This window comes from Equus asinus, chromosome 2 (genome assembly GCF_041296235.1).
Source record: "Equus asinus isolate D_3611 breed Donkey chromosome 2, EquAss-T2T_v2, whole genome shotgun sequence".
Lineage (NCBI taxonomy): Eukaryota > Metazoa > Chordata > Mammalia > Perissodactyla > Equidae > Equus > Equus asinus.
The window spans coordinates 181,042,476-181,067,678 of NC_091791.1; the positions used below are offsets into that span (position 1 = coordinate 181,042,476).

The 25,203-nt window shown below is 46.9% G+C and overlaps 1 protein-coding gene across 1 annotated transcript; it reads right to left on the bottom strand.

Annotated features, from left to right (window-relative positions):
• Nucleotides 1–2,942: 2,942 nt before the first annotated feature.
• Nucleotides 2,943–4,970, bottom strand: NKX2-8 (NK2 homeobox 8). Its single transcript, XM_044765852.2, has 2 exons — nt 4,466–4,970; nt 2,943–3,792 (listed from the first exon to the last, which is right to left on the bottom strand). The coding sequence occupies exons 1-2, from the start codon at nt 4,614–4,616 to the stop codon at nt 3,236–3,238; spliced, it is 708 nt and encodes a 235-aa protein (XP_044621787.2). The 5' UTR covers nt 4,617–4,970; the 3' UTR covers nt 2,943–3,235.
• Between the last annotated feature and the right edge of the window lie 20,233 nt (nt 4,971–25,203).

Sequence of the window (25,203 nt, forward strand, 5' to 3'; positions counted from 1 at the left end):
CAAGAATGGGAAGTCATTGCCCCCACATGGTTAAAAGTGTGTGATTTGGAGCTGGACCGCTTGGGTTCAGATCCTCTCTGTCACTTACTAGCTGTGTGACCCTGGACTAGTTATTTAGAACGTCTTTGGCCTTCAGTTTCCTCATCTGTAAAGTGGGAATAGTTGTACCATCTTATGGGTTGTTGTGAAGACTGAATGAGTTAATACGAGCAAAAGAACTTAGAATATTGCCTGGTACACAGGACATGTCAATAACTGTTAGCAACTACTGTGACATCATGTGATCAGCGTCTCTGAGTGGCCCTGAGCTGTGCAGGGTGCTTTTGGCATGCTCTCTCACTCTTCCAGACTATCCATGAGACACGTCTATGACGGTGGGTAGTCCACATATGGTCACCACATCAAGATTATAATGGTCCCCCTTCAGGAAGCCTGCAGGGTTGCTTAAATGTGGGTGAAGCTGAGGACAATGGTAATGTTCTATGAAGTCCACAACTGCTATGGACAAGTCACTCCTACATTGAACCTCAATTTCCTCTCTGTAAAATGGGGGCATTCGACATACAGTGCAGGAGTTTCTATGAGATCAACCATGAAAGTGCCTAGAACCATGCCTGGAACACTAGAAATGTCAATAAACATTTGCTGAGTGCGACTCTGCCGTGGGATGCTGGTGATGGGTGCCAGGTCTGAAACACTCTCCTCGTGGGAGGGAGAGCCCTGCTGTTAGCCACTGGCAGAGAGGCCTCAGGGTTAGCTTCTCTGCCCAGAGCCTGGAAGAATTGATTTTTCAGGTCAGAAAGGACATTGGCATTTATCTTTTCCAGTTTATCACAGGTGTGAACAGAAGACAAGTGACAGCCTGAGTCTCTAAAATGGGTCACTGGCGAGGCGAGTTCATTGTTAACTCTCCCCTATGGCTCTTCCTGAGGAGCAAGGGAAACAGCAACAGTTATACATGACGGCTCCTGAGGCCAACGTTATAGGAAGTCCCTGCCCACCTCCTGCCCAGGACACAGGCTGGCTCGCTGGTGGGCATCCTGCTATGGCTCTGCCCACCTCGCTCGCTGGGAAGCCAGTAAATGGTCTTTCTCACAGGCAACCACTGGATGAATTTCATTGAGGACATGCTCCCGGACACCACCTCTCTCCAAAGTCCAGACTCCTTAGTCCTATGGGGCTCAGAGCTCACAGGCTCTCTCCACCTTGCACACCCCAAGACCTGCTTTCTCTGGAGCTCCAGGAAAAGAAAAGACAAGAAATTGAACAGGTGGTGATTTTGTACTTTCTCCCCAAGAATATTCCGGTCTTTGTCACCATCAATAGCAGGAAACAAGCTACAAATCTTTACCTCCATTCTTGAGGAAAACACCCCTTCAGGAAGAAGAACACGGAACAGCCAGGCTCCCAGCCAGCCGACACAGGGACATGTCCCCACCCGGGCCACCTCCAGAAATCTTTTCCTCCTTTTCTTTCTCATCTGCTCTGCCAGGGAGAACTGGAAAGCCCCCAGGGCAGTTTCCAGTATATGTCTTACAATGTCCAGGCTCCATCCCCAGCAATCATTTATTAGAAAGAGGTTTTATGATACAAATTTGATAATCTCCCATGCACACTGGCACTGTTCTAATTGAAGTTGTAAGCCCATAAAATTCAAGCCCTTTGTCTTCCTGAAGGCCACAAGGTTTAAAAAGATACTATTGTCCTCCCTAACACCCACTACATTGTCACCAGGGACTGATTAAACAGAGTCCTGAATGGAAACAGTGCGGATTTTGTCTAGGTCCTTTTCAGGCCTGACAATGCCCTTTTCAGTTCCCAAGACAAAAGGAGGTTTAAGGATCGAGATTCTTCTAAGATAACGGCATCCATATGGAAGGCAAGGTGGCCAGCAGCTGAGACCCAAACACCCCACTCCCTTCCCCCTCTGCCCTCCTCTCTCTCTCCCCACCCCCCAAAATCCCAGGTGATAACACTGCCTCAGCCGCCCTTCCTCCTCCTCCTCCTCTTGGGACAGGAAAGCCAGGGCCCCAAACAGGTCGGATGCCTACTCAGAGACCTCACTGAGCCCTTGCTCCCTCCCCTGGATCCGACCGAATATGCTCTGCTCACACGCATCTCCCTGCAGAGAGGTCGTCACTTCTCGGAGAGTGACCACCGCACAGGAGGCCCTGTGGCTCCGGAAAGCAAGGCGAAGAGCAGGGCTGGGACACTAGATCGCCCAGCCTAGCGTGCACTGGGACCGCGGGCAAAATGAGACCAGCGGATCCCAGAGCCATGGCTAGGCCACTGGGGCTCTCCAAAGCTGTCCTCCCTCAGGTGGCAGCCCTGAGGCGGGTCATTCCCCATCACCCTTTGATTTCCTTACCACGCCACCCCCTCCCCATCCCACCCCGGGGACCAGGTGTGGCGTCAAGTCGCGGCAGGAAATCACAGGTGCCAAATGAGGCACGTGCAGGCTTAACTGGGGGACACAAATTCTCCGGGTGCTCTTCGGGCCCCTGAACCCTCGGCTGCCGCCCTCTGGAAACGGACGGCTTGCAGCCAGGCCCCGGTGGCTGCGGGCCGCCCCGCAGGCTCATCTCCGGAGAATCCCTACAGAGCAGCTCATTATGCCGGATTGTGGCCAACTGGGTTGACTTTCGGTGTGTGAAACGCCGGCAGCTCCAGGAGTCCGGAGGGGCCTCCGCATCACTTCGGGGCCAAAGCGACCTCCCCCTAACAGGGACCCCAAGGTTGCCTCTGCTTCCCCCCCCCCCCATCTTCCTAGGCCGTGTTGGGACTGCCATCTGCCCTTCGACCCAACTCGGGGTGGACCTTCACCGAGGCGGTCAAGGAGTGGACTGGCGCCCCAGCTCAGGTCGGGCAAGCACAGCTCCCATCTCCCTTCCCGGCAGGCGCGCAAGGGGACCCAACCCTACACATTTTATTCTCGCACCACAAAGAGGAAAAATATTCTATTTCTTTTAAAATAAGTTGCTTCCCATACAAATAGCTATTTTAAAATATACAAATAAAGTTCAAGCAATAAAATCTAGCTCTGGGGCTGGCGGTAGAGGGAAGAGGCGAGCGGGGATCCGGGCGAAGGCTCCCCGCGTGCGGGCTGCAGAGGGCGGAGCGGAGCCCGCAGGGAGGCGGCCCGGGGAGCGCCCCAGGCCTCGGGCTCCAGGATCGCTGCGGCCGCAGAGCGCGCTCCCAGGTCCGGGCGGCTGGGGGTCCGCGCCCCGCTGCTGCCTCACCAGTTCCAGGAGACCAGCGCGGAGGGCGCTAAGTGCTGGTAGGCGGGGAAGAGGCCGAGCGCCGCGCCGGGCCCGAAGGCCGCGTAGCCCGGCAGGGGGCGGGCGGCGGCCGGGGGCGCGGCGCTCTTGGCCCGGACGGCGGCCGGGCCCACCTCGCCGCCACCGCCGCACGGCTGCCCGTCGCGCACCAGCACGGGCACCACCACGCGGCGCAGCAGGGCGGGCGCGGCGCGCAGCTCGGCAGCGGCTGCCAGGTCGGCTGACTCGGTGGCACCCGGCGCGCGCGCGCGCTTCAGCTTGTAGCGATGGTTCTGGAACCAGATTTTGACCTGCGTGGGCGTGAGGCGCAGCAGGCGCGCCAGCTGCTCGCGCTCGGGCGCCGACAGGTAGCGCTGCTGCCGGAAGCGCCTCTCGAGCTCCAGCGTCTGCGCCTTGGAGAACAGCACCCGCCGCTTCTTCCTCTTCTCGGCGTCCGAGCCCGGAGACCTGGGCCGGGCGGACGGCCGCTGCGACGAGTCAGGCGGGCTGGTCTCGGGGCTGCTCTCGTCCGAGGCTGGGGATGGCAAGGGAGACACGGCCCGGTGAGACGCGGGCCCTCCGCGCCAGCTGCCTCTTGCGCGGGCGCCGAGCCACCGGCCGGAGGGCGGCCCCGCTCGCCCGCGGCTTTTGGGGTGAAGCCGTTTCCTTCCCTGGCCACCCTCTGGACACCACCTCTCCGAATTCTGTAACCCTTTATACCCCAACCTGACTGCGCCCCCAAAGAAACGCACCGTGGGGCCCTCTTAAAGCAAGTCGCTGCGCTGGCAGAAGAATTGACCTCAAGCTGGCTCACCAACGCGGGCCACCTCCAGGTCTACTGCACTACGGTTTGCAAAGCCCTGAATCCAGGGGAGCTGAGCCGCCAATGCTGCCCATCCCAGACCGAGGCTGAAGGACGTGGCCGTGTTTTCAGGCTTTTAAGGGCAGCGTTTTAAATATTTAAGTATTCTGACCCCTGGAAACAGAAACTCAAAGCCCGGGGCGTTACTGCCAGGTACAGGGATCTGCTCTCAGGATGTCCCGATTGGGGGACGCATGGCATGGGGGTTTGAGGAGGACAGATCCTCCGGTTCCAACCCTGAAGAAATTCAGCCCCTGGGCTGGGGTGTCGGCTTCCCAGCCCCGCATGGGCCGGGTGCTTCGTTCTGTGCCCCCCTCCACTGCCGCCCCGTCTTCCGCTCACTCACAGGGGTAGTGGCCGCGCTCCGATTCCAGCCAGGTGGCGCAGGGGCCTGGGGCGCCTAGCTCCGACTCTCGCCTGCGCAGGTGCTGCGCGTCTTGCTCGGGTAAATCCAGGAGCCTGCGCACGGTGAAGCCGAGGCGCCCAGCGGTGGCCATGGCCGAGGAGGGGAAGGAGGCGGGGGCAGGGCGGACTGGGAAGCGAGGGGCGGCGGGGGACGCCGCTTCTATGGGTGGGCGCGAGAGGCGCAGGCCATGAGCTGGCTACCCAGCTATTAGCGCGCTTACAGAGGCATCTCTGTTTATATAAACAGCTCTTCCCACCCGGGAGGCTTTGAAAGCCGGGGTCCGGGTTTCCAGGGTGTTAAGTACCTGAATGAGTGCTGGACCAAAGCCCCGGCGAGCCCGGAAGGTGCCACCTCCGTCCCCGCCCCGCACCCCGCCCCTCGGCGCCCCGTTACCTCCCAGAGGAGGCAGGAAGCAGCCCTCGGCATTAGCGATTCTGTCTGATTCGCCCAAAGTGGGGACAGATAATGGGAATTGTTACCAATGAATAACATCTTGGGTGGCAAGCGCTGGCCATCACCCGCCCGTCCCAGCCCCAGCTTCCTCCTCCTCCTGGGGTGACACAGGGCCTGGCCCCGCGGGAGCGCCGGGAAGGACGGGGGCGGCATGGGTGGGTTTATGAGCACCCAGGAATTTATTCCCTGTTTGCTTTATCCCTCGAGCTTGTTTGCTGGAGGGTTCGTTTCCCGCAATTATCCGGAAAGTGATTTACAAGGCGGCGTTAAGCTCTGGCGCGCTCTTTCTCTCTTCGCTTGGGCCCCTCTGAGGCTTCAGAGGGGAGAAGTTTCAGGCGGGCAGAGGAGTGACCCGGACCCGCCGGCCTCTGGCCGAGGGTTTCGAAGGTCGCTAGGAGCATCCCCACACCCCAAATGTCCCGCCCAACTTCAGGGGTGCAGGGAGGGGCTGGCGGCATCCGGGGAGTTTCCACAGGTCGTCAAAACGGAGGCAGAATCGGGCCAAGCTATTCAGGTCCGAAGTGCCCGCCCGTGAGCCCAGGCCCGCCCGGCCGCTGCCCGTCGCGGCCCAGGCCCAGTGGCCGCGCCCCTCAGAGCTGCGCCCAGGCCCGCTCGAGGGCCCAGGAGCGGCGGCGTTTAGCAGGGTCGCCCATGAGGGCTGCGCGCCTTCTTGGCGTCGCCAGACCCTATGGCGCCAAATGCGCGCCTCGGCTCCGCGCCCTCAACGTCAGGCCAAGCGCCGGGGATGCGGCCTTTGCCCAAGAGCAGGCCCTCCGGCCTCGGCTCCCCACTCGCCCACGGCTACCCGGCCTGGTCCGGTGATTACGATTGGGCCCGCCGGACAGAAGAGACGGCCTGCCTGGGGTTCTTGGAGATCTGCTAGTCCCTACAGCCCCACCCGAGAAAACGATCGATGGAGAAGGCACAGGGAGGCGGCCGCCGTGGAGCCATTCCGTTGGCCCATGGCCCGGCTCCGGGGCAGGGCTCAGCAAGCGCGGTCACAGGCCCCTCCTCCTGCCTCCAGTGGTTTGGGGATTTGGTTGCTAAATTTCAGGGAGGGGCACGGCGCTCGAGTGGCCGCACACGGAATCCTGCCTCCACCTGCACTGCACTCGGACCTGGCTCCGGTGCGGTGGCCGCGGCCCCTGCCGGCCCCCTCCCCGCAGCCTCCCGGTCAAGCGTGCCCCAGGCGCCCGGGCTGCGCGGCGCGCTGGGTGGTCGGGCGGAGGCAACCCCAAGCCAGGCCAACTGCTAGGCCTCGGACAAAGGGGAAAAGGAGCTCGACGCCCCGGACCTGTTGGAAGCATTTGTTCCAGTCAAGATTTTGCATTTGTTCAGTCCGAAATAATGCGTGATTGACGCCTGCTCACAATGCGCTTTAGCGCGCCGGGATAAATCGGAGCTTGTCCGGTGTTGTCATGGTTTTCAATGGGGTTCAATGGGATTGGGAGCACGATCAACTCTGCTGGCCGTCTCTTCATGGCCCTGGCAATAGATTTATTAGTTATGTCTTTTTAAATAAGATTAAATTGGAATGGCTTGGCTGTCCTCTCCGCGATGGGGCGGGAGAGGGAGGGGAGTAGACAGCGGGCGGCAGAAGCGGGAAACCGGCGCCTAAGCTCCATCGTCCTAGAGGTTGAGTAGCACACAGACTGGCCCAGGGCCTCGTGGAATTCTCTTGGGCTAGAGCCCGGTGCCTGGCCACCTCCACCACCCCATTTCCTGAGAGGTGGAAGGAGGGCACTGACGTTACTGTCCTAGGGAGGCATTAGGACAGACTCCCAAATTGGGTCTGAACTTCGCGGCAGTCTCAGGTAGAAGGGGCTCCGGCCTGGGAGTCTGGTTGGCATCCCAGCTCTGCCCCCAACCAGTTTTAATCGCCTCATCACTCTGAGCCACCTTTTTTTCTCTTCTGAAACAAGGGAATAGATTTGGTAACTTCTAAGGACCCTACCAATTTTATGATGACATACCTCTGGAGCTTTTCTAAAACCATCCTCATTGTACTAATCAGCAGACTTTGGTCCCCTTCCTCCCTCTGGTTCTGGAACTCTCATCCCCAGGACTGTGACTCCACATTCTCCAGAATGTTCTGCGAGAGGATGTGCCATCTTTTGAGTTTCTGAGGGACCCTCCCCCCTCAAGGGGGGGTGGGTTAGATAATTTTGGAAACAGAACCAAGTCAGGAGAAGTGAAAGAAGAGTCTTTCCTGGAGTGACTGACCTCTCTTAGCCTTTTAATCTATTTAACATCCTAAGCCCACACTGACGTGTAGAAATGAGTAAATGGCACTCTTCAGTTGTTAAGAGCTCTTCAGCTTCAAATATTTGCTTTTACTCTTAGTATTTGGCTCCCAAAGAAGAGATATATCCCCCATCTAGCAGTTGTGCTCTGGGGAGGACCTAGCTATGGGATTAGCTCTAAATATTACTTCTAGCCTCACCTTCCTGACCTGGGAACAGTGTTCCTGGGCCCCAGTCCGTATTTTGAATAGCCCTGGGAAACTCTGTACCTCCTAGTTCTAGGAAGTGCTGCAACTTCCCTGCTCCATCGTGGTTCCCCCCTCCTCCTTGGACACCTCTGTACTAGTCCAGTCTTCCTCTCAACTCTGCTCCGGGGCTTTATCTAAATTATCTCCGAGAGCCAGAGCCTGGGGATTCCAGGAGGGCATTCCACTTAAACCATGCCTTCTGAAGAAATGGAGGAATGGAAGTGGAGAGCGAGAATTATCAGAGAAAGGAGATTTCTTTACTGCCTCTTAACACAGGAGAAACTCAAAGACGTGGGAGGAGAAAATTATTTTGATATTGAGTCAATAGAAAAAAGTAAAGATATTAGGTTTCATACATATTGAAAATATCCATATGAATTGCTTCCAATTCATAAGAGATTCTTAGAATCACAAGTAAACATCAAACTGCATATTCTTTCAAGATTTTAAAATGGTGTTTGGTGTTCTGGACCCTTGGACTTATTTTGCAACTCAACATAGCTTGTGTATATTATTATTTAATTAGCAAGTATTTGTTTCCCTGTAGTTGGATGTAGTACATCTCAATCCTAGTAAGAGTTTTTAATCTTTAGGCATCTGTGACATCGTGAGTATATTTAAGCAGTCTGCACTAATCACCCTTTCAAAAGTATTACCCAAGATGATCATCGCTGCTGGGTGCTTAAGAATTTAAGACTAGAAAATTCTGAAATGAAACTAAAGTATCTTTACTTTTTTTTAAAAAGGATTGCATCTATATCTTGCATTCCGTTTTTAAATCCTTCCATTTTGGTTAAGTGTTCCACAAAATCCTGCAAATCTATACAGTGTTGAAGAGAGGCAACATTGCAAATTCCCCTTGGTAGATGAAGGGCCCTCAACTGCCAGGCATTTTTCTTTGCCTCATAGCAACTGCTCTCCCCTTTTTATCAGTATTCTGGTTAAAATAGTAAAAGGAAAATAAAAATGGGCTTCTGACACTTCCGAGAAGAAGTGAATGATCTCGATCGGCCTTAGGATGGAAAGAAAAGGCAGCATTTAAAATCAGACCTCCTTGCCTTGCCTTCTAAAAACTAGTTGCCGTGAGTAAGTAAACATTTCCCCTTTAATGGCTAATAATCAATTGCTTGGCGGTGGTCCAGGCCTAGCTGCGATTTTTTCTTAGTTGTATTGATGAGATATATACATGGGACAAGGGACAGCAATTACTTCAAACTGGGAAGTCAGTACATCTTTGAAACGAGCTTTAGATTTTATTGTTTAATGTCAGGTGACAAGATTTGAAAGATCCCATCTTAAGTTCCTTAAAATATTGACTTTACATGGACTTTGTTGTTGTTGTTCCTGATCCCTAGGAGAAAAGTTTTTCTCTTCTACCATGTCTACGTAGTTCTTTAGGTAAATTCATGAAAAAATATACAGGAGGTAAAATGGTTCAATGAATGAAAAAGTAAATGTATTTAATTAAATATCTAGGGTCTCCATTTCCCAAAGAGCCAGAAAAGAACTGTTTCTCAATTTTTTAACTTATTTATCAGTTTATTAAATCTTTCTGGTCTTTCCCAGGCCTTACAATGGTATCATAATGGCAGCTGTGAATGCAGGGATGTAAGTTGTGAGAATACAAATAATAGCGAACCTTGGGGAGGGTGCCAAATCTTATTTGTCTAGTGCTGATCTTCTCATATTTGTCTAATCTTTTTTTTTGAGGTACAGATTTACACTCCTTTGCTTGACTGATAATATAGTTTATATACTACAGGATCCTTATTGATGTTTACACAATAGAGGCCCAGGCCCTAATGTCACATACAGACACGGACAGAGTAGACTGACCCCAGGAACGTATATTATACTACTTGCCCCAGTACCTGACCCGGGCCAGCCTGCAGTGCTGGCTTATAACCACTTATTATTTTTTCTTAAATCACCCAAGCATTATAATGTGGCCTTTTTTCTAAATATACCTTTGCTTTGTCTGAGATTAGCTTTGGGGTTTTAAAAGAATTGCGTTATTAAAGTGAAATATTATTTCTATCTTATTTAGCAATTTAAACACTAAAACAGTTATTATGCTGGAGAAGTATTTGTTGAAGACAAGGACCACAGTCCCTGAAAGGGCTAAAGAATCAAAGATTTCACTTTCTGATTAGTGATGATGATAACGGTAGTAAGAAAGTCACTTTACATTTTATACATTCAAGAATGTTTGCAACGTGCACTCACCCTTGTTATTGCACCCCACGACAGGACGGATTGCCTAGGAGAAGCAAAGCTTAAGGAGAGACTTGAAGGCAGATAGACTGTGATATCCTTAGAATTGAAGAAACTAGGGGGGAGAATGAAGAGGACCTAAAGAGGAGAAAGAGAGTCTATTGTAATAGAAGGTATTAGAAAAGAGTGATTAAAAGGTGAAAGAGAAAGAGGCTGAGCCAGCTTAGAGCTACAGGTTCAATTTGAACTCATCAACCCAAAGAGACAAAAATGCATGAACCAGAAATTTCCAGTCCATAGTGACTTCTATATGCTTTCCCAAAGTCTTTATCCTTCTAAAAATTAATGACAGTAGCTTCCAGTTGTAAGCTAAATAAGTCCTGGGGAATGTAACGTACAGCATAGTGACTATAGTTAACAGTACTGTATATATATTTGAAAGTTGCTAAGAGAGTAGATCTTAAAAGTTTTCATCAAAAGAGAAAAAAGATCTGTGCCTCTGTGTGTTGATTTATGTTACCTAAGCTTGTTCTGGTAACCATTTTGCAACATAGACATATATTAACTCATTATGTTGTACACCTGAAACTAATACAATGTTATATGTTAGTCATATCTCAATAAAAAATAAGTGAGAATAGAAAAACTTCAGCTTTTAAACACTTCAAGTTTTTCTAGATTCTGTTTAGTTTACTCTTAAATATTCCTTTAGAAGTATTTTTCCCTCTTCAAAGAGGAGTTGAAAGTGCGCTACAGGAGCACAAAATAACAACCTGCAGGAATTTCCTCACAAAAAGAGCTATATATGTTTGCTTCGGTCTCTGGAAATCCCTTAGCCAGCAAAGGTGGCTGTCTTTGTATTCTTGATTAAATGGGTATTTGACTGAAGTCACATACCACACAAAGGGAACAAAACAAAATAAAAATGTCCTTCGTGTTCTGTTTTTCAATCATTTGTGTGAAGGAGGTTCTTGGCCTTTATCACTGTCAGTGAAAAGTTCTTCACTGGAAGGAGACATTCCACTCGCCCTGCTTCTGTGCACGAGGAGCTTGCCATGGAAACTCCCTCTGGCGCCATCAGATAGATATACAAATGACAAAGCTCAACGCTGGCATTTTAAGGTTAGCTTTATCTCAACGACAGGGTATGAAGAAGGGTGTTCAGAATTTCTTGAGAAATGTATTATTCTATTTGTCTTACTCTGAATCTTAAAACCCATAAATTGGACTTATTCAAGTTAGGAAACAACTGCGATATGACTTTCTAAGGAAATTCTCATGCTAAGATATGTATGCTATCTATTTAACACAACTATGTATGATAAAGCTGTACTTTTTTAGATGATTTTTAAAATGGTAGCTTGAGTATCCCCAAGATAAGAAATTCATCTTTAATATATGTTTGTATTTCTTAATTGGTTATGACCTTTAAGTGAAAAAAAAATTTCTCCTACTGAACAAATTTCTTTTGTTTAACAAGATCTATCCTAAACTGTTGTTGGCCTATCCTTAAAATATAACATTTTGCTTTGTAACATGAACCTGAGGAAATTTAAGAGTGTATCACCATATATATATATATATATATATATATATATATATATATTTGGATTCCACCTACTTGTCAAGTTCTCATTTAATTTATAACTAGTCTCAGGTCGCTTCCCTATGGTTTCCACCAAGCCTGTTTCCAGCTTTCCTTTGTCCATGGTCCACATGAACCAACCATAGAGAGTATCCATGTCTGACAGTGTTTTTCCGTTGCTTATTTTCATTACCAGCTCCTCAAATCAAGGCAGTTTATAAAAACCAGATTATATTCCTGGATGGCTATGGCATCAGGCTGTGCACAATCTTTTGGATATATAATTGAAACTCAGTATTTTTCTTAGGCACTGGGAGTATGTGTATGTTTGGTTGGTTTGTGGCGTGAGAAAGAAATGGATGGTCACATGTTGGATTTTAGTTGATTCTTTGGCTTTGGCTACTTAAAAAAAAAAGAAAAGAAAAAAACCTTTTTCCTTAAGCAAAATGATTGGGCTGTAAAACAAATTTAGAGGGGAAATCAAAGAAATAATATGTGAGCCTAAAGTTAGATATCCTATTTCTTACATGTTATTAAAGTGATTATTAAAAGTGATGAACTTTGTGAAAGCTCAGATGCAGGGGCTTATACAATATAATTAGCAGGTCATCTCTGGAGAATTTAGCCTTCTGGTTTCTTATATAACAAAAATAAAATAAAAACCACCCAAGTTTCATGAATTATCATCTTAATCACTTCTTTTAAAGAACCATTAGGAAAAAAGTACATGAATCTCTATTCTCATGATGCACGCTTGTTTTTTTCCATTATTGAGATGTTCTATTATGCAAATCTGAAAGAAGCCAAATCCTAGAGATATTCTATTATTCAAATGCTACTAGGATCCTGATTCTTCCATCAGTTGATTGGTCACAAAAGCAACAGCAAGGGGCAGGCAGCAGAGTGGGGGGACCTACTGGCATTTCTAAGTGAATCCGAGGTGTCTGCCATGAATGGAGGTGGGAATGGCTGGATGAGTGGAGGGAGGAGGGGAGAAGAGAGAGGGAGAAGGAGTGTCTGTTTCAGCGTGTTGATCACCCATCTCCATCCAGCCAAGGCTTTTACCAGCTGGAGGCTGGTAAAAGGAAGGTGCAAGCTGGGTGTTAGTTTGATCACCTCTGGAGCAGCACACCGGGCAGTGTAGAGGAGAAAGGGTGGTTTGTTCAGATACCAATTAAAGAACCCAAGGCCTGCAGCATTTTAACCGTCCTTGCAGGGAACAGAGGCTAATTTCTAGGAATCCTGTTGTGATTTGCTTTTTAGCAGCATCTCAGTGACTAGCAGACTGTGATTTCATCTGGACTAAATTGTATTTGTTTCCAAACAGCTTAACAATGCTAATTGGGCAGCACACAAACCCTTTGCAAGTTGCATATTTTTAAAAAGATAATTCACCCTAGCAATGAACACAGATTGAAAACCAGTTAAAAGCCAGTGAGAACAAATGCGTCTTAAATGGAGGATGAAACAAAGGGAAGGTGGGGGCACATCCCCTAATGTCAATAGGCAGAAAGCCGCACGTGCACAATGGCCATGGGAGCGACCACCCAAGGTGATCTGAGTTAGTTCTGGAGACAGACAGAGACCTGGAGCCGGAGCCAGGCCAGCCACAGAGTCCCGCTCAGGAGGGAGCCAAGGTGGTGGGGAATTGTCTCATTCCTGCTCTGTGCCACGCTTTTATCCACGGCCAATTTTCTTCCTCTAAATATAACCCAAATGACAGGAGGTCTGCATTCTGGCTGCTGTGGCCAACAGTCACACACTCTTAGTAGTTCCAGAAGGCTGTTACTGGGAGTGACTGAGCGCTAACTAGAGTCAATTGAATTACACAGATATATAACCCCCCGCCCCCCACCACCAGGCTGCCCACCCACCCAGCCTTATTATCAGGAGCGTGCAAGCCCCTCAAGAGACTGAGCTTTTGAGAAACTTGTAATCCACAAATATGTAAGTCCTGAACACCAGGCACTGTGCTGGTACTGAGGCTGATCGAGTTAAGCATAGAGCATAGTCCAGAGGAGACACCTGATTTTTCTTTCCAATATGCACCAGATTTGGGGATCAGAAACTGAATCAGATCTGGGTTTGATGTCTGACTCTCCCAACGACCCCTGAGTGAACTGGGTCAACTTTTGTAGTTTCTTGGAGCCACAGTTTCCTCATCTATAAAATGAAAACAATAATTCATCCAGGTGTTGTGAGGATTAGCAGGATAGTTTATGTAAAGTGCCAGCACGGTGCTCGCCCACAGTTTGCAGGTGCTCAATTCATCGTGGCAACTGGTGCTATGATAATAACGAATCTTAGGGAGGAGGGTACATGTGGAGAGGTTGAGTTTCAAACTTCTGTAGCCAGCGGGGAGCTGGGCATAAGTGTAGGATCATGGGTCACAGAGCTGAAGTGAACTTTGTCTAGTTCACAGAAGAAGAAACTGAGGCACAGAGAGTGGTTGGGTGACTTGCCCGGCATCTCACAGAGTCTGACTTGGAGCCCAGGTTTTCCTAAGCTGGGGTTCTCATTCCTTCAGCACACCTGCATTACTATTCCCTGAAGGAGCTTTTCTTCTAACAGAGTGAGGAAAAAGTTGCCTATAGAGATTTCCTTCAACACATTACCAGACCGTCCACTTTCTGATTATTGGCTTCAAGCCTACTTGCTGCTGTGGTTCTCAAACCTCTGCTCGAAATGCACAGGCTCTCACTGCACTTGATGGAGAGAGAGAGGCTCAGCCTCCCCAGCCTGACATTTTCCTTTCTGGGTCTGCAGCCGCTCAGAGTCTCTATGCTTCAGGATTCCTTCCTACCAGTGTGTGAGTCTCTGGAGCAGCATTCGAGCCCTCTCAGGTCAGCCAGAGCATCTCACAGTAAAAGTTCTCTCTCTTCAGCACATGTGAAACATTGTGTAAGAACAGAGCCAGATGAATTGGAAACAAATGCATTTGCCTGGAGAGGACCAGAAACAAGGCAAATCTTCACTGCTTAAGAAAGCAATGCGAAATGCATTAAGGTTAAAAAAAAAAAAAGGGTAGAATTCTTCGCCCACTGGGAAGAATGGAGAGGAGAGAATGGTGCTCCTTGGCAAGGCTGTGTCACTCACACCGGGCCCTTGGGTTCCCCTGGGGGCTGTATGTGAATGTGGGGAGAAGAAGCTGTGCGTTCTTTTCTGCTGCCCTGTGTTCCTATCCATGCCCACCTTACAGCGGCCTGACAGTCCTTTCTGTGCAGGGAAGAGAAGGGAGCTCGCTCCCAGTCCCGGAACCCAGGCCCGGTGCCCAAGGCCCTACCTCCTACCCCGTCTTTTGTTTTCTAGGCTCCTTCAGCCCTTCAGTCAACACCATCTGCTCTTCCTCGTAACTGCTCTCTGTACATTTCGAGTGTGCTAACGCCAGTTGCCTCTCCAGGAGGGGCACCTGTATTTCTTCTATGTTTTCAAAAGAAATACTTGTTGATTTTTTTCTTGGATCGACTTAAGAATATATTGCTAAATATAAGACAATTGGCCTTTTAAGGGATAAAAAAATTCCATTTCGAAACAACATGTTTCTTCTTTGCCACAGGTGTGTCTAATCAGATGAGAATACGAGTCAGGATTAATTTCCCACTCAACCAAAGTGACGTAAAATCATTGCCTGCTGGAGGTAGGGTGGAATGCCGTGGGCAAGGGGTACGTTGAGAGAGGTCATCCCTTATCTGAGAAAACTGGTAACCCTTCTGATCTCAGAGCAAGTTAAGAGGGATTTTGCTATTTGTGGGAAAAGTTCTCTTGCCTTGGTCTGTATGAGACACAATAGATGATTGGAGCTGATTGGGAACCGTTACTGTCTAATGGATAAATATGTAAACGTGGGTAAGGATGTGTTTAGACAATTTAAAAGTGTGTCTCATTTACCCAATTATAAACAGCTGTCTGAGAGCAATTACGATTTATCATGTAAATGCTTATTTGCATAATTCAAAATATGAATATTATTTGCTCGATAAAGACTGTAAATAAAAGGCAACCCGAACTTTCTCATGCTTAGAGTTTTATGCTAAGTTTTTACCTTCCAGAAAAAAAAAAGCATTTTGTTCAAAATGGTACTTAACTTTGGTAATTCTGGCAAGTCCAGATAATAGCTAATTTAATCAGAGAAGAACAAAAGTTTTAAAGTAAAGGTGGCTGGCTGAGAAGTAATGAAAGAGGGCACACCGCTCTGCAATGTTTACTCCTGAAATTTAGTACGTAGCGATGGTGAGTGGTCCGACAGCTATTTTCACTGCACCTGGGTGTTTAATGGTGAATTCTTCCAGGGTATTTAGCATATGATTTTATGTACTACAATTTGATATACACCTAATTTTTCCATACTATCTCATTATTTTTTAAAGTGTGGGATTATTAAATGAGTCAGCTTCCAAGTGTACTAAGGAACACTTCTCCTTAAAATATAACTTCTACTTTTATGAGAACAAGTAATAAAACATGGACGTCAAAACTTCCGCTCAAGTATATTCTGATGTATTCATTTTCTGGGGCTGCCATAACCAATCATCACAAACTGGGTGGCTTAAACCAACAGGAACTTCTTCTCTCAAAGATCTGGGGGCTCGAAGTCTGGAATCAAGGTGTCAGCAGGGCCATGCTCCCTCTGCAGTCTCTAGGGAAGAATCCTCCTTGCCTCTCCCTAGCTTCTGGTGGTTGCCGGCTTGTAGCTGGTGTTTCTTGGCTTGTAGCTGCATCGTTCCAATCTCTGCCTCTGTCATCACGTAGTCTTTGTCACTGTGTGTCTGTGTTTCCGTGTGTCTTCTCTTCTTCTTAGAAAGACACCAGTCATTGGATTTAGGGCTCATCTTACTCCAGTATGACCTCACTTAACTAATTACATCTGCAGAGACCCTATTTCCAAGTAAGGTCACGTTCACAGGTACTCAAGTTTCAAACATATCTTTTGGGAGGACATAATTCAACCCACTACACTCAAAGAGACTGACTATGCAAAGTAATGTGTCTGAGCACTAAAGGATCCTGAAATATTGTCTGAATTATGCTCCCCCCATGAGTAATTCATATTTTGCATGGTTTTGACTTTATAGACAGAATATGACATTGTTTTAAAATTGAGAATTGATATGTGATCTATAAGATATCATATTATGTAGTATATTCAAGAAATATTTATTCATTTTCCATTACATGAAAAAGAATGTGATGAGAACTCTCTCTTAGCCAAACTATCTGGTTAACCAGAGCACGACATTCTTCCACTATTTTTTTTTTTTAAAGATTTTATTTTTTTCCTTTTTCTCCCCAAAGCCCCCCGGTACATAGTTGTATATTCTTCGTTGTGGGTCCTTCTAGTTGTGGCATGTAGGACGCTGCCTCAGCGTGGCCTGATGAGCAGTGCCATGTCCACACCCAGGATTCGAACCGACGAAACACTGGGCCGCCTGCAGCGAAGCGTGCGAACTTAACCACTCGGCCACAGGGCCAGCCCCATTCTTCCACTATTTTTGACAAGCAAAAGTTCATGATCTTTCCTTGATGTTAGTGATTCTCTTTAAGGACCTTACTGTTGTGCCACTAATTGCAGAGGAGTCTCCCTAGGTGGATTAAATCTCTCTCTCTCTGCAAGGTCGCCATTGAGTTGAGGGATCAATCACTGCCTCCTTTATGCAATTCTTTCCACAGGTCTAGAAAAGAAGCTACAGTATGCCACGCACAGCGCTAAACGTTTATCCAAGCTAGCTCATGCAGACTCATAACCCTGGGAGTTATATTTTGTGATCTTCCCATTTTATAGATGTAAATTGATAATACTCTGATAAGGTTGATACTCTGATAAGGTTCAGAATCAAGCAGCCATTAAGTGGAAGAACCAGGAGAGGAATCCCAACATTCCTGTCTCTAAAGCTCGCACCTTTGCCATATATCTCTGGAGAGGAGCCCAGTGTGCTTGGCTTCATGCTGTCACTTCCTGGCTGCCCCACCCTCGCAGACCTGTCCAGGAATGTTCTGTGCCGCTTCAGCTCTGTTGGTTTTGCCACGTTGCTGCACTTCTGCTCAGTGACTTCTGGGTCCTAGGAGGATGCACTGCCAAGTGACAGGGTTAAGAACTTGGAGACCTGCCTTGATCTGGAGGGAAAGAACAGATCATCCCTTGAAGACGCTTATCAGTGGGCCCCCTGAGAAAAACCAAAGCAGGAGAAATTGGGGCACCACAGCGATTCAGGTGTGAGAAAACAAGCCCGGGAGTCAGAGCACAGGCACAGGAACTGGTTATAGACTTCCACAAGCAGGACCAAAACTTTGAATGAGAGAATCAGAACTGAGATGAAGCGGCAGGTGAGGGGCCTGTCCCACCCCAGGGGGTGTCTAATGATACTTGTCAAGTAGGAAAGAACTACTGAAAATCTCACGCCTCAATTTGCAACTATCAGGGCCCCAAAGTACTGCCTCTTCTCTCAGTTTGTTTGGGCAAGGTTTTGCTTCTCTGCCTTTATCAGTCATTTCTCTGCTTCTCACTAGATTCCTCAAACAATAGAACAGTTGTCATTTCCTCCTTATGTCACTACCTGTCTTCTCATCTGGGTGTCCTGTCAGTCCAGCTAGACAGCAGGCTTAGTGAGGAAAGGGCCTTCCTCTCTTGCTATCCCTGTGTTACCAACAGTGCCCCAGGGCTCTAAGACCTCGTCCAATCTCCCGTCATTGACATTCAGAGACCATGTCTGCGAAGCAATGGGAATAAGTCACTGACAAGCTGAGTGAGCTTTAATTTTTCCACCTTAAAAATTTTGCTTCTAAAGGTATGCTTTGCTCACACCCAACATCCTGTCACACAACATAATATTTATGTGGGGCTCAGCCACAAAATGCCAAGTGACTGGCTCAGAGCCACTTCCAATGTTAGGAGAAATATGCGGAATCAGCATTTAGTGCTGTTTAGTTGAGATTCTGCCCTTTTGTCGGGATCTCCTTTTTGTTAGTTCCAGCTCTTGAAAATCAAATCTGATGTGGAAGTCAGACTTCTGTGATTCCAAAAGCATACATTCTAAAAACCCAGGCTATGAACAAATTCAATTCAATGCTTTGTTTTCTAATTGTACTTTCCCTTTCCAATCAGAAAAAAAAGATGAGTTAGCACTGTATGATGCCTATTAGTGAGGGATCGGTCAGGTCATAAAAGTGCAGCCGGCAGAGGAATTTCCACACTGGCACGAGCAATGAACTTCCCTTGGATCCTAAACTGCTCCCAAGTTAAACAAGAATCGAGACATCCAGGCTGAGTCATCATCCTGGCTCAGTATTGTCTAAAGGGTATGACCTTTACCAGAAAACCAGGTGGGGTAGGTTCTGCCTCTCGTCACCTGTCAGTCCTGAAGTTACAGAAAGGGCCAGCTTATAGGGACCTGCCTCCTTGTGTTACCTTCAGCCATGCTTCAGCTTCATCTTCCACATGCTCTAGTATTTTTCAATTGTTTATTTCCTGTTTATTCCTCATAGCAAGCCTATGGGAGAGTTCATTTTGCTATCTTATTTATATATTAGCTTTAGGGTAGGATTCTAAATCGGTTCTGATTGCTAAGGACAGCATTCCAATTTTAGGAAAATCAACTATTTCCCCACTGAGGGTTGTTAATTTATTATTACTAGTTTATGCATCAATTCACACAACCAACAAGCACTTACAGGATGCTTACCATGTGACAATTGCTGTGTTAAGTTCTGAAACATGACATTTGCATGATATTTTACAATTTCTAGAACATAAAATCACTATTTCCCTTTGTTTTGTTTACAGTTCTAGAAGGTAAGTATTTTAATTTCCACTTTACAGATGCAAAAACTGAGGTTCGGATCCCAGAGCCTTTACTGGGGCAGGACTGTCACCCAAGGTTAAACTATGGAGAGCACAGAAGACTATCAGGTGTCTTTTTGTGCTCTCTGCTAGAGATTTAATAATAAAAAGTGACCCAGTCCCTGGCCTTGAGGGGCTGAATGTTTAATAGACATGTGACCACAGAGTTTGCACATAATTTGTTATGCAAACAGGACACTTTTGAGAGGGAAAAGAGGCGCTATAGTAATGACGCCAGGACAACTTGTGCAAACTGGGAGGGATGGTTATTCCCTTTCTCCCAGCCTGTCTGTCCAAGGAGAAAACTGGGCATCTCTGAGACATATTTGCCTTCACAGAAGCTGGGCAGAGCCAAGGAATGGAAAGAGGGACAGACAGATTGAGGCAGAGGGACAGGAGGGGGTGGGACAAGGAGCAGGGCCTGGACTGACCTCATGTCCCAACCAGGTGTTCAGAGATGAACCTGACCAGGGAGGCGATTGCCACCGACAGGGCGGGCAGCTCGACCACAGCTGTCTCTGTGCTGCTTTATTTTAAGCTGCAAGAGAAAAGAGGAGAAGTGGGCAGAGAGTCTGTATTCTCTGGACAAAATCGGTCCATCCTGTTTCACATTCTCTTCCCCTAAAACCAAGCCCCACAGTGGTGAAAATTCCCAAGATCTTTTCCTTTTGGCTGGGAGTCTTTTTATATCCTCCCATTTCCCAGGAATTTATTCTCTAACGAAATAGCATGATATTATTAAATAAATTATTCCCACTGGGTAGGGGTGAAGCTTTAGCAGTTCCGGAGGGCAGGGGAGATGGCTGTCTTGGGTTATTGACACAAAGCAACGTGGCAGGTGTCGTGTTAGGAAGACTGAGCTCAAGCCTGAGACTGGGTTTGTTGGCTCTCAGGTGGGAATCAGGTCTCGTCTTGGGGCTGGAAGGAATGTGAGCGGATTATCAGTTCAGCCTCTTGCCTCTAGATGTTGACTCCAAAACTCCAAACACCTCGAAGGAAATTGCGGCTGTCAGGCGAGAGTGCATCCTTCTCAGAATGTTGTAGGGGCCTGCATGCACTGATGCTCTGCCAACCCCACATGTCCCACCACTTCCTCCTCGGAACTCAGTGCTTCAGCTGAGATGATGATGATGATGATGGTGGTATCTGACATCTTTATGATGTACCAAACGGTTTGTAAGCACTTTAGCTGTGTTATCTTAGTTATTCTGCACAGCCCTATAGTTTATTTTAGTAGTATTTTTATGCATGAGGAATCTGAGGTACAGAGTAGTTAAGTAACTGTCCCAAGGTCACAAGTCTCCGAAGGTGCCAGAGCCCGAGGCTCACCTCTGCTGTGTGCCATTCCCTCCAGGATGTTCCCTCTGTGTAGACCGCTGTCCTCTCAGGTCTTCTGTCTGGCATACTCCTCACCCTTGAAGATACAGCTTGGGTGCTGTGTCTTCTTAAAAGCTTCCCGTGTGTCCAGAGGGCTGAGTTCCATGTGCCTGGTCCACGTCCAGACCCTGTGCAAACATCATGATGGCAGCGTCAGCACTGTCCTCCCTGCTGGCTTTCATGACTATCTCCGCTCTCCACTGAGAACTTGAGGCTAGAAACTCTTTTACCTCTGGTTTCCAGCACGTGGCCTGCTGTCTGTCACTTAGTAAGCTTTCAAAAACATTTAACGCAGTAAAATGTACACAGAGAGAAAGCAAATTTTACAAAGCTGCTGACCTCCCTTTGCAGTGCCATGGTGGGCCCATGGCTAACCCATTCGGACCAACAACAACATAAAGAAACACAGCTTCAGAGGGGCTGTGAAACGGGTTTGCGATTTTAATTTAGAACTGGTGTTCGGCAGCACCTGTTTTAAACCATGGACCGGTCAAAACGGAATTGATGGTAATAATGAGATGCTATTTTCGGAAAAACACCTGAAAAGTACTATGAAGCCAACTGGTAGGTGTGTCAGCTGGTATCGCTGACCTGGAAGGCAGTTGGGTAAAACGCATCCAGGGACTTCAAAACGTGAATAGCTTTTGACCCATTCACTTCCAGGAATTTTTTTCCAAGGAAAGATGAGAAATATATAGAAATATTTAAGCTTAAGTATGATTGTAGCATTGCCTTAAAAAATGTAAGTTGGCAGTAACCTAGATGCCCAGGGTTAGGGGCATGGTTAAGATTACGGCGTTACCATCAAATGATGGACCATATGCAGCTATTTATATCATGCATACAAAGAATTTGTAATGACACAGTAAAGACTGACGATATCGTGTTAAACAAGCAAAGAAACAAAAAGTCCTTGAATATAAACCTCTATAAACAGCATGATTTCAACAAACAAGTAAAAAGTGTATGAAAACTAGAAGGCGATATACCAAAACATTAACAATGATTATCTCTGGTGAAATTTGGTTATTTTTTTCTTTATAGATTCCTTTACTTTCCAAGTTTCACACATTGAGCATGTATTACTTTAATAGTTATGGGAAAAAATTAGATTTTTAAAACACTGTATGAGATGTAACATATTATTATTATAAATGAATAAAATTGAGAGATAATATGTAATTTCTTAATTAAATGAAAAATATACTATTATCTTTAAAATAAAAAATGAATGGAATTGGACAAATACCATAAAAAAAAGAGTTATAATAAGCAGAAGCCAGACGGTTTCTTGGGGGGGAAAAGCCCTTTGGATGTCAGGAGATCTGGTTAATAATATTTGTGACAGTGATTGTATAACCCAGGAGAATCATTTGACCTCTTTTGGTCTTCATTTGTAAAAATGAATTGGTTGAATGAGATGACCTCCAAGTTTCCTCCGTGCTCTAAAAAGCCTCTGGCCTTTGTCCGTTGGTTCATCTGTTATTTATCTCATACGCACAAAAGTCCATATTTATGGGTGATTTGACTGCACTAGATGAGGTCCTGAGTTCGAATTCACAGAGACCTCCCCACATCAGCAGAAAGCTGGGGACTAATTCCTGAGGTTAGAGTCAGTGCAGCTGTGAGGATCAGGGAGCAGAAAGAAGGAAAGGAAGACAGAGAAAGAATGGTGGGAGAGGCGGGGTGGCGAGCGGAGAGGCCGAGGGGTTGGGGAGGAAGATTGCTGTTCTGACAGATTCAGCGATAGCTGCACGGTGGGCAGCCTGTGGCCGGGCTTGATTGATCCATGGTTGAGAGGCTGCTGACAACTCTCCAAAGGAAGAACAGGGGCTAGAGAGGGGATGACCTTTCACCCTCAGACTCCCAGCATAAATTCCCTGGAGACCCAGGGTCTTATCACCCTGTGGAGTTAGAAGTGAATGACTGAAAACAAACCCACCCGGGACCTGGCCAAAGGGGAGGTTTTTGACTTGTGGTTTAAAACAAGTGAAAGAACTATTTTTAACTAAAAAGAAAGCATTTGGCCCCAAATGTAAAACAGGGGTAAAGAGAAAGAAGGAGTACGGTGGAATTCAAAAAGCCCTGTGTCCTAATCCTGGCTTTGCTGGGTCTTGCTGGGTGGCCAGGAAGCCATTCGCCTCTTCCTGCCTCACTTTCTCTGCACAAAATGGAGGCAGCACCGCCTGCTCCCAGTATCACGGAGAGTATTAGGAACCCCAGATGCCACGAGTGATGATGCTGTGTAAATCCAGAGTGTCCAACGTCCTACTTTTTTCCTCTCCTTGGACCAGGTGAATCTGGCAAAGGGTGGAGGGGGAGAGAGAGAGAGACAGAGACAAAAAAACAGAAAGAGAGAGCTCAGTTTCCTCTCAGCCAAGGGACCATCCCTCTAATCACACTCCCAATGAGAGCGGAGGTTAAATGATGGAAACCCTGCAACCTAAATGGAACCCCAAATCATCTAAATACTTCTGAGTCAAAAAGCATTGAAATTTTAGGAGAAACCTCGAATACTGAGAATATCCACAGCCCTTCTTCGGGTGGCAAACTAAGCTATTCATTTCCTTCTCAGTGTAATTTTAATCTGCAACTGCCGTGTCTCTGTTGCATTTTATCTTTCCTGTAAAGCCTTCTAGTTTAGTGCTTTAACCCTTGTTGCAGTGCAGTAATGTTTGATTAACGTATCCTTGAGGGTAGAGGCCGTCTTCTGCTCTTGTATTTTCAGAGGGGCAAAACAGATCCTCCAGTTCACGTCTCACTTAAAACACAGCAATCCCTTCCCGTTACTGTTCCTCCCAGCATTTGCATTTAGCTGTGCCCCTTCAGGTGCAGCAGGACTGGGGTAACTCCTGCATGACACCAGAATGGGCCAGGTGGAGGGGTTGGGTATGATTTTAGGGATAATAATGGCAGCTCATTTCTATTTATGGATTTAATCGATCCAATCCAGAAGGCTCTGAAATTGCAACAAGTCTGTGCCAAGTACCTCCCACGAAGGATGATGGTTTGAAGACCTCTGTCAATCACCCAGCAGAGGAGATGAACGCCCAAGGAGTTCTGATTTTAAGGAGCCCCTTTAATCCAATCAGTTGCCGAGAGTCTTACTTCCTGAGCCATGCATGGATTCATTCTATAAGAGTGCCTTTTGCATTAAAGAAACTGATTGCAAACTTTCCTCCTAATTGTGAAAATGCTCACCTGCTCAGAGGAAACATTTCTGGAAAGACACCTTCATTTTGCTTCCGTTATTGGGCTGAGGAGAGTGAAGTTTCAACAGAAGTTTAGAAGTTAAAATTCAACACCCATCCTCGCTCATAGAGCAGTTTGTGCCTAAGATGCCTGTGGAAACGACAAAATGAACTTGACCCCATCAGCCACCTTTCAAGGGCCTCTATTATTTCGTTATGACAAAAATATATATGTATTTCCTAAGTAAGGGAGCCATGGGAATGGTGAGAAGAAGGCCTTCGTAAGAAGGCATTGAGTTGATTATTAAAAAGGAATGATTATCAAAAATTGGAGACAACCTAAATATCCAACAACTGGAGAATGATTCAATCTTTTGTTTATTGAGGTCACATTGGTTTATAACATTATATAATTTTCAGGTGTACATCACTCTATTTCTACTTCTGTATAGACTGCATCCTGTTCACCACCAAAAGTCTAGTTGCCTTCTGTCACCACACACATGTGCCTGTTTACCCGACTTGCCCTCCCTACCTCAATTATTAAATTGATTTTAGTGTATTTGCATACTGAAAAACTGTGAAATCATTAAAATCATGTTTTAAAATCTGAAGAATGTATAGTGAGATGGGGAAATATTCACCACATACTGTGAAATGACAAAAGTAGTGTGCAAAATCATATGTACAATTTTTAGAGAATTTATAGTCCTGGAGAAAAGCCTATGCTCTGCAGCAGCTCAAAAGAATGAAATGGATCTAAACGACCTAATATGGAAAGGTTCCTAAAATCTGACATTACGGCATGAAAACATGTTTCAAAACAACATACAGAAAAATCCCATTTGCGAGGGACTTTGGCTTGGGGAGATTAAGGGAGACTTTAAGCTCATCTATGTCATTTGAATTTCCATAATGAGAATATAATTGTATATTATGGAATTTAAAATCATGCTTCTAAAATTTAAAATGGGAGAAGAAAGGGAGAAAAAATATGGGAAGAAAATATTCCCCAAAAGCTAATAGTTGGCTCTCTCTGAGTGGTGTGACTGTGGTTAATTGATTAATCCGAAGCCCTTGCAGGATAAATCGCTTGACAATCGATCCAAGCTTCCATCCCACGTCGCTATGACTCCAAACTTCATGTTCTTCCCGTTCCCTATCACTTTTCCAGTTATGCGTCCTTGGTGCTAAGGGATCAGGTTACCGTTAGGAGAAGAGGAGGGAGAGGAGGCACTGGGAGATGGGTGGCTGTTGTTATTAGTAAAGTTTAAGGCTGTGAGTTCCGCAGCGGAAAATCAGAGACAGTGAGGGAGATGGAAATAGCGCCACCAGCTGATCAAAAAAGAACTGCAGCTTCTTTGCCGCTGTGGTTCACAGCACGGTCTATCGGGGAGCTCACAGATTCCAGGACCCATTCCCAGAGGCTTGAGACCCGGTAGGTCCCTACTGTGGGCCAGGAATTCTGCATATGCACTAGCACCCTACGTGGTCCTTAGATATTTCTTGAGAGACTCTGCTCCAGTGATGGTA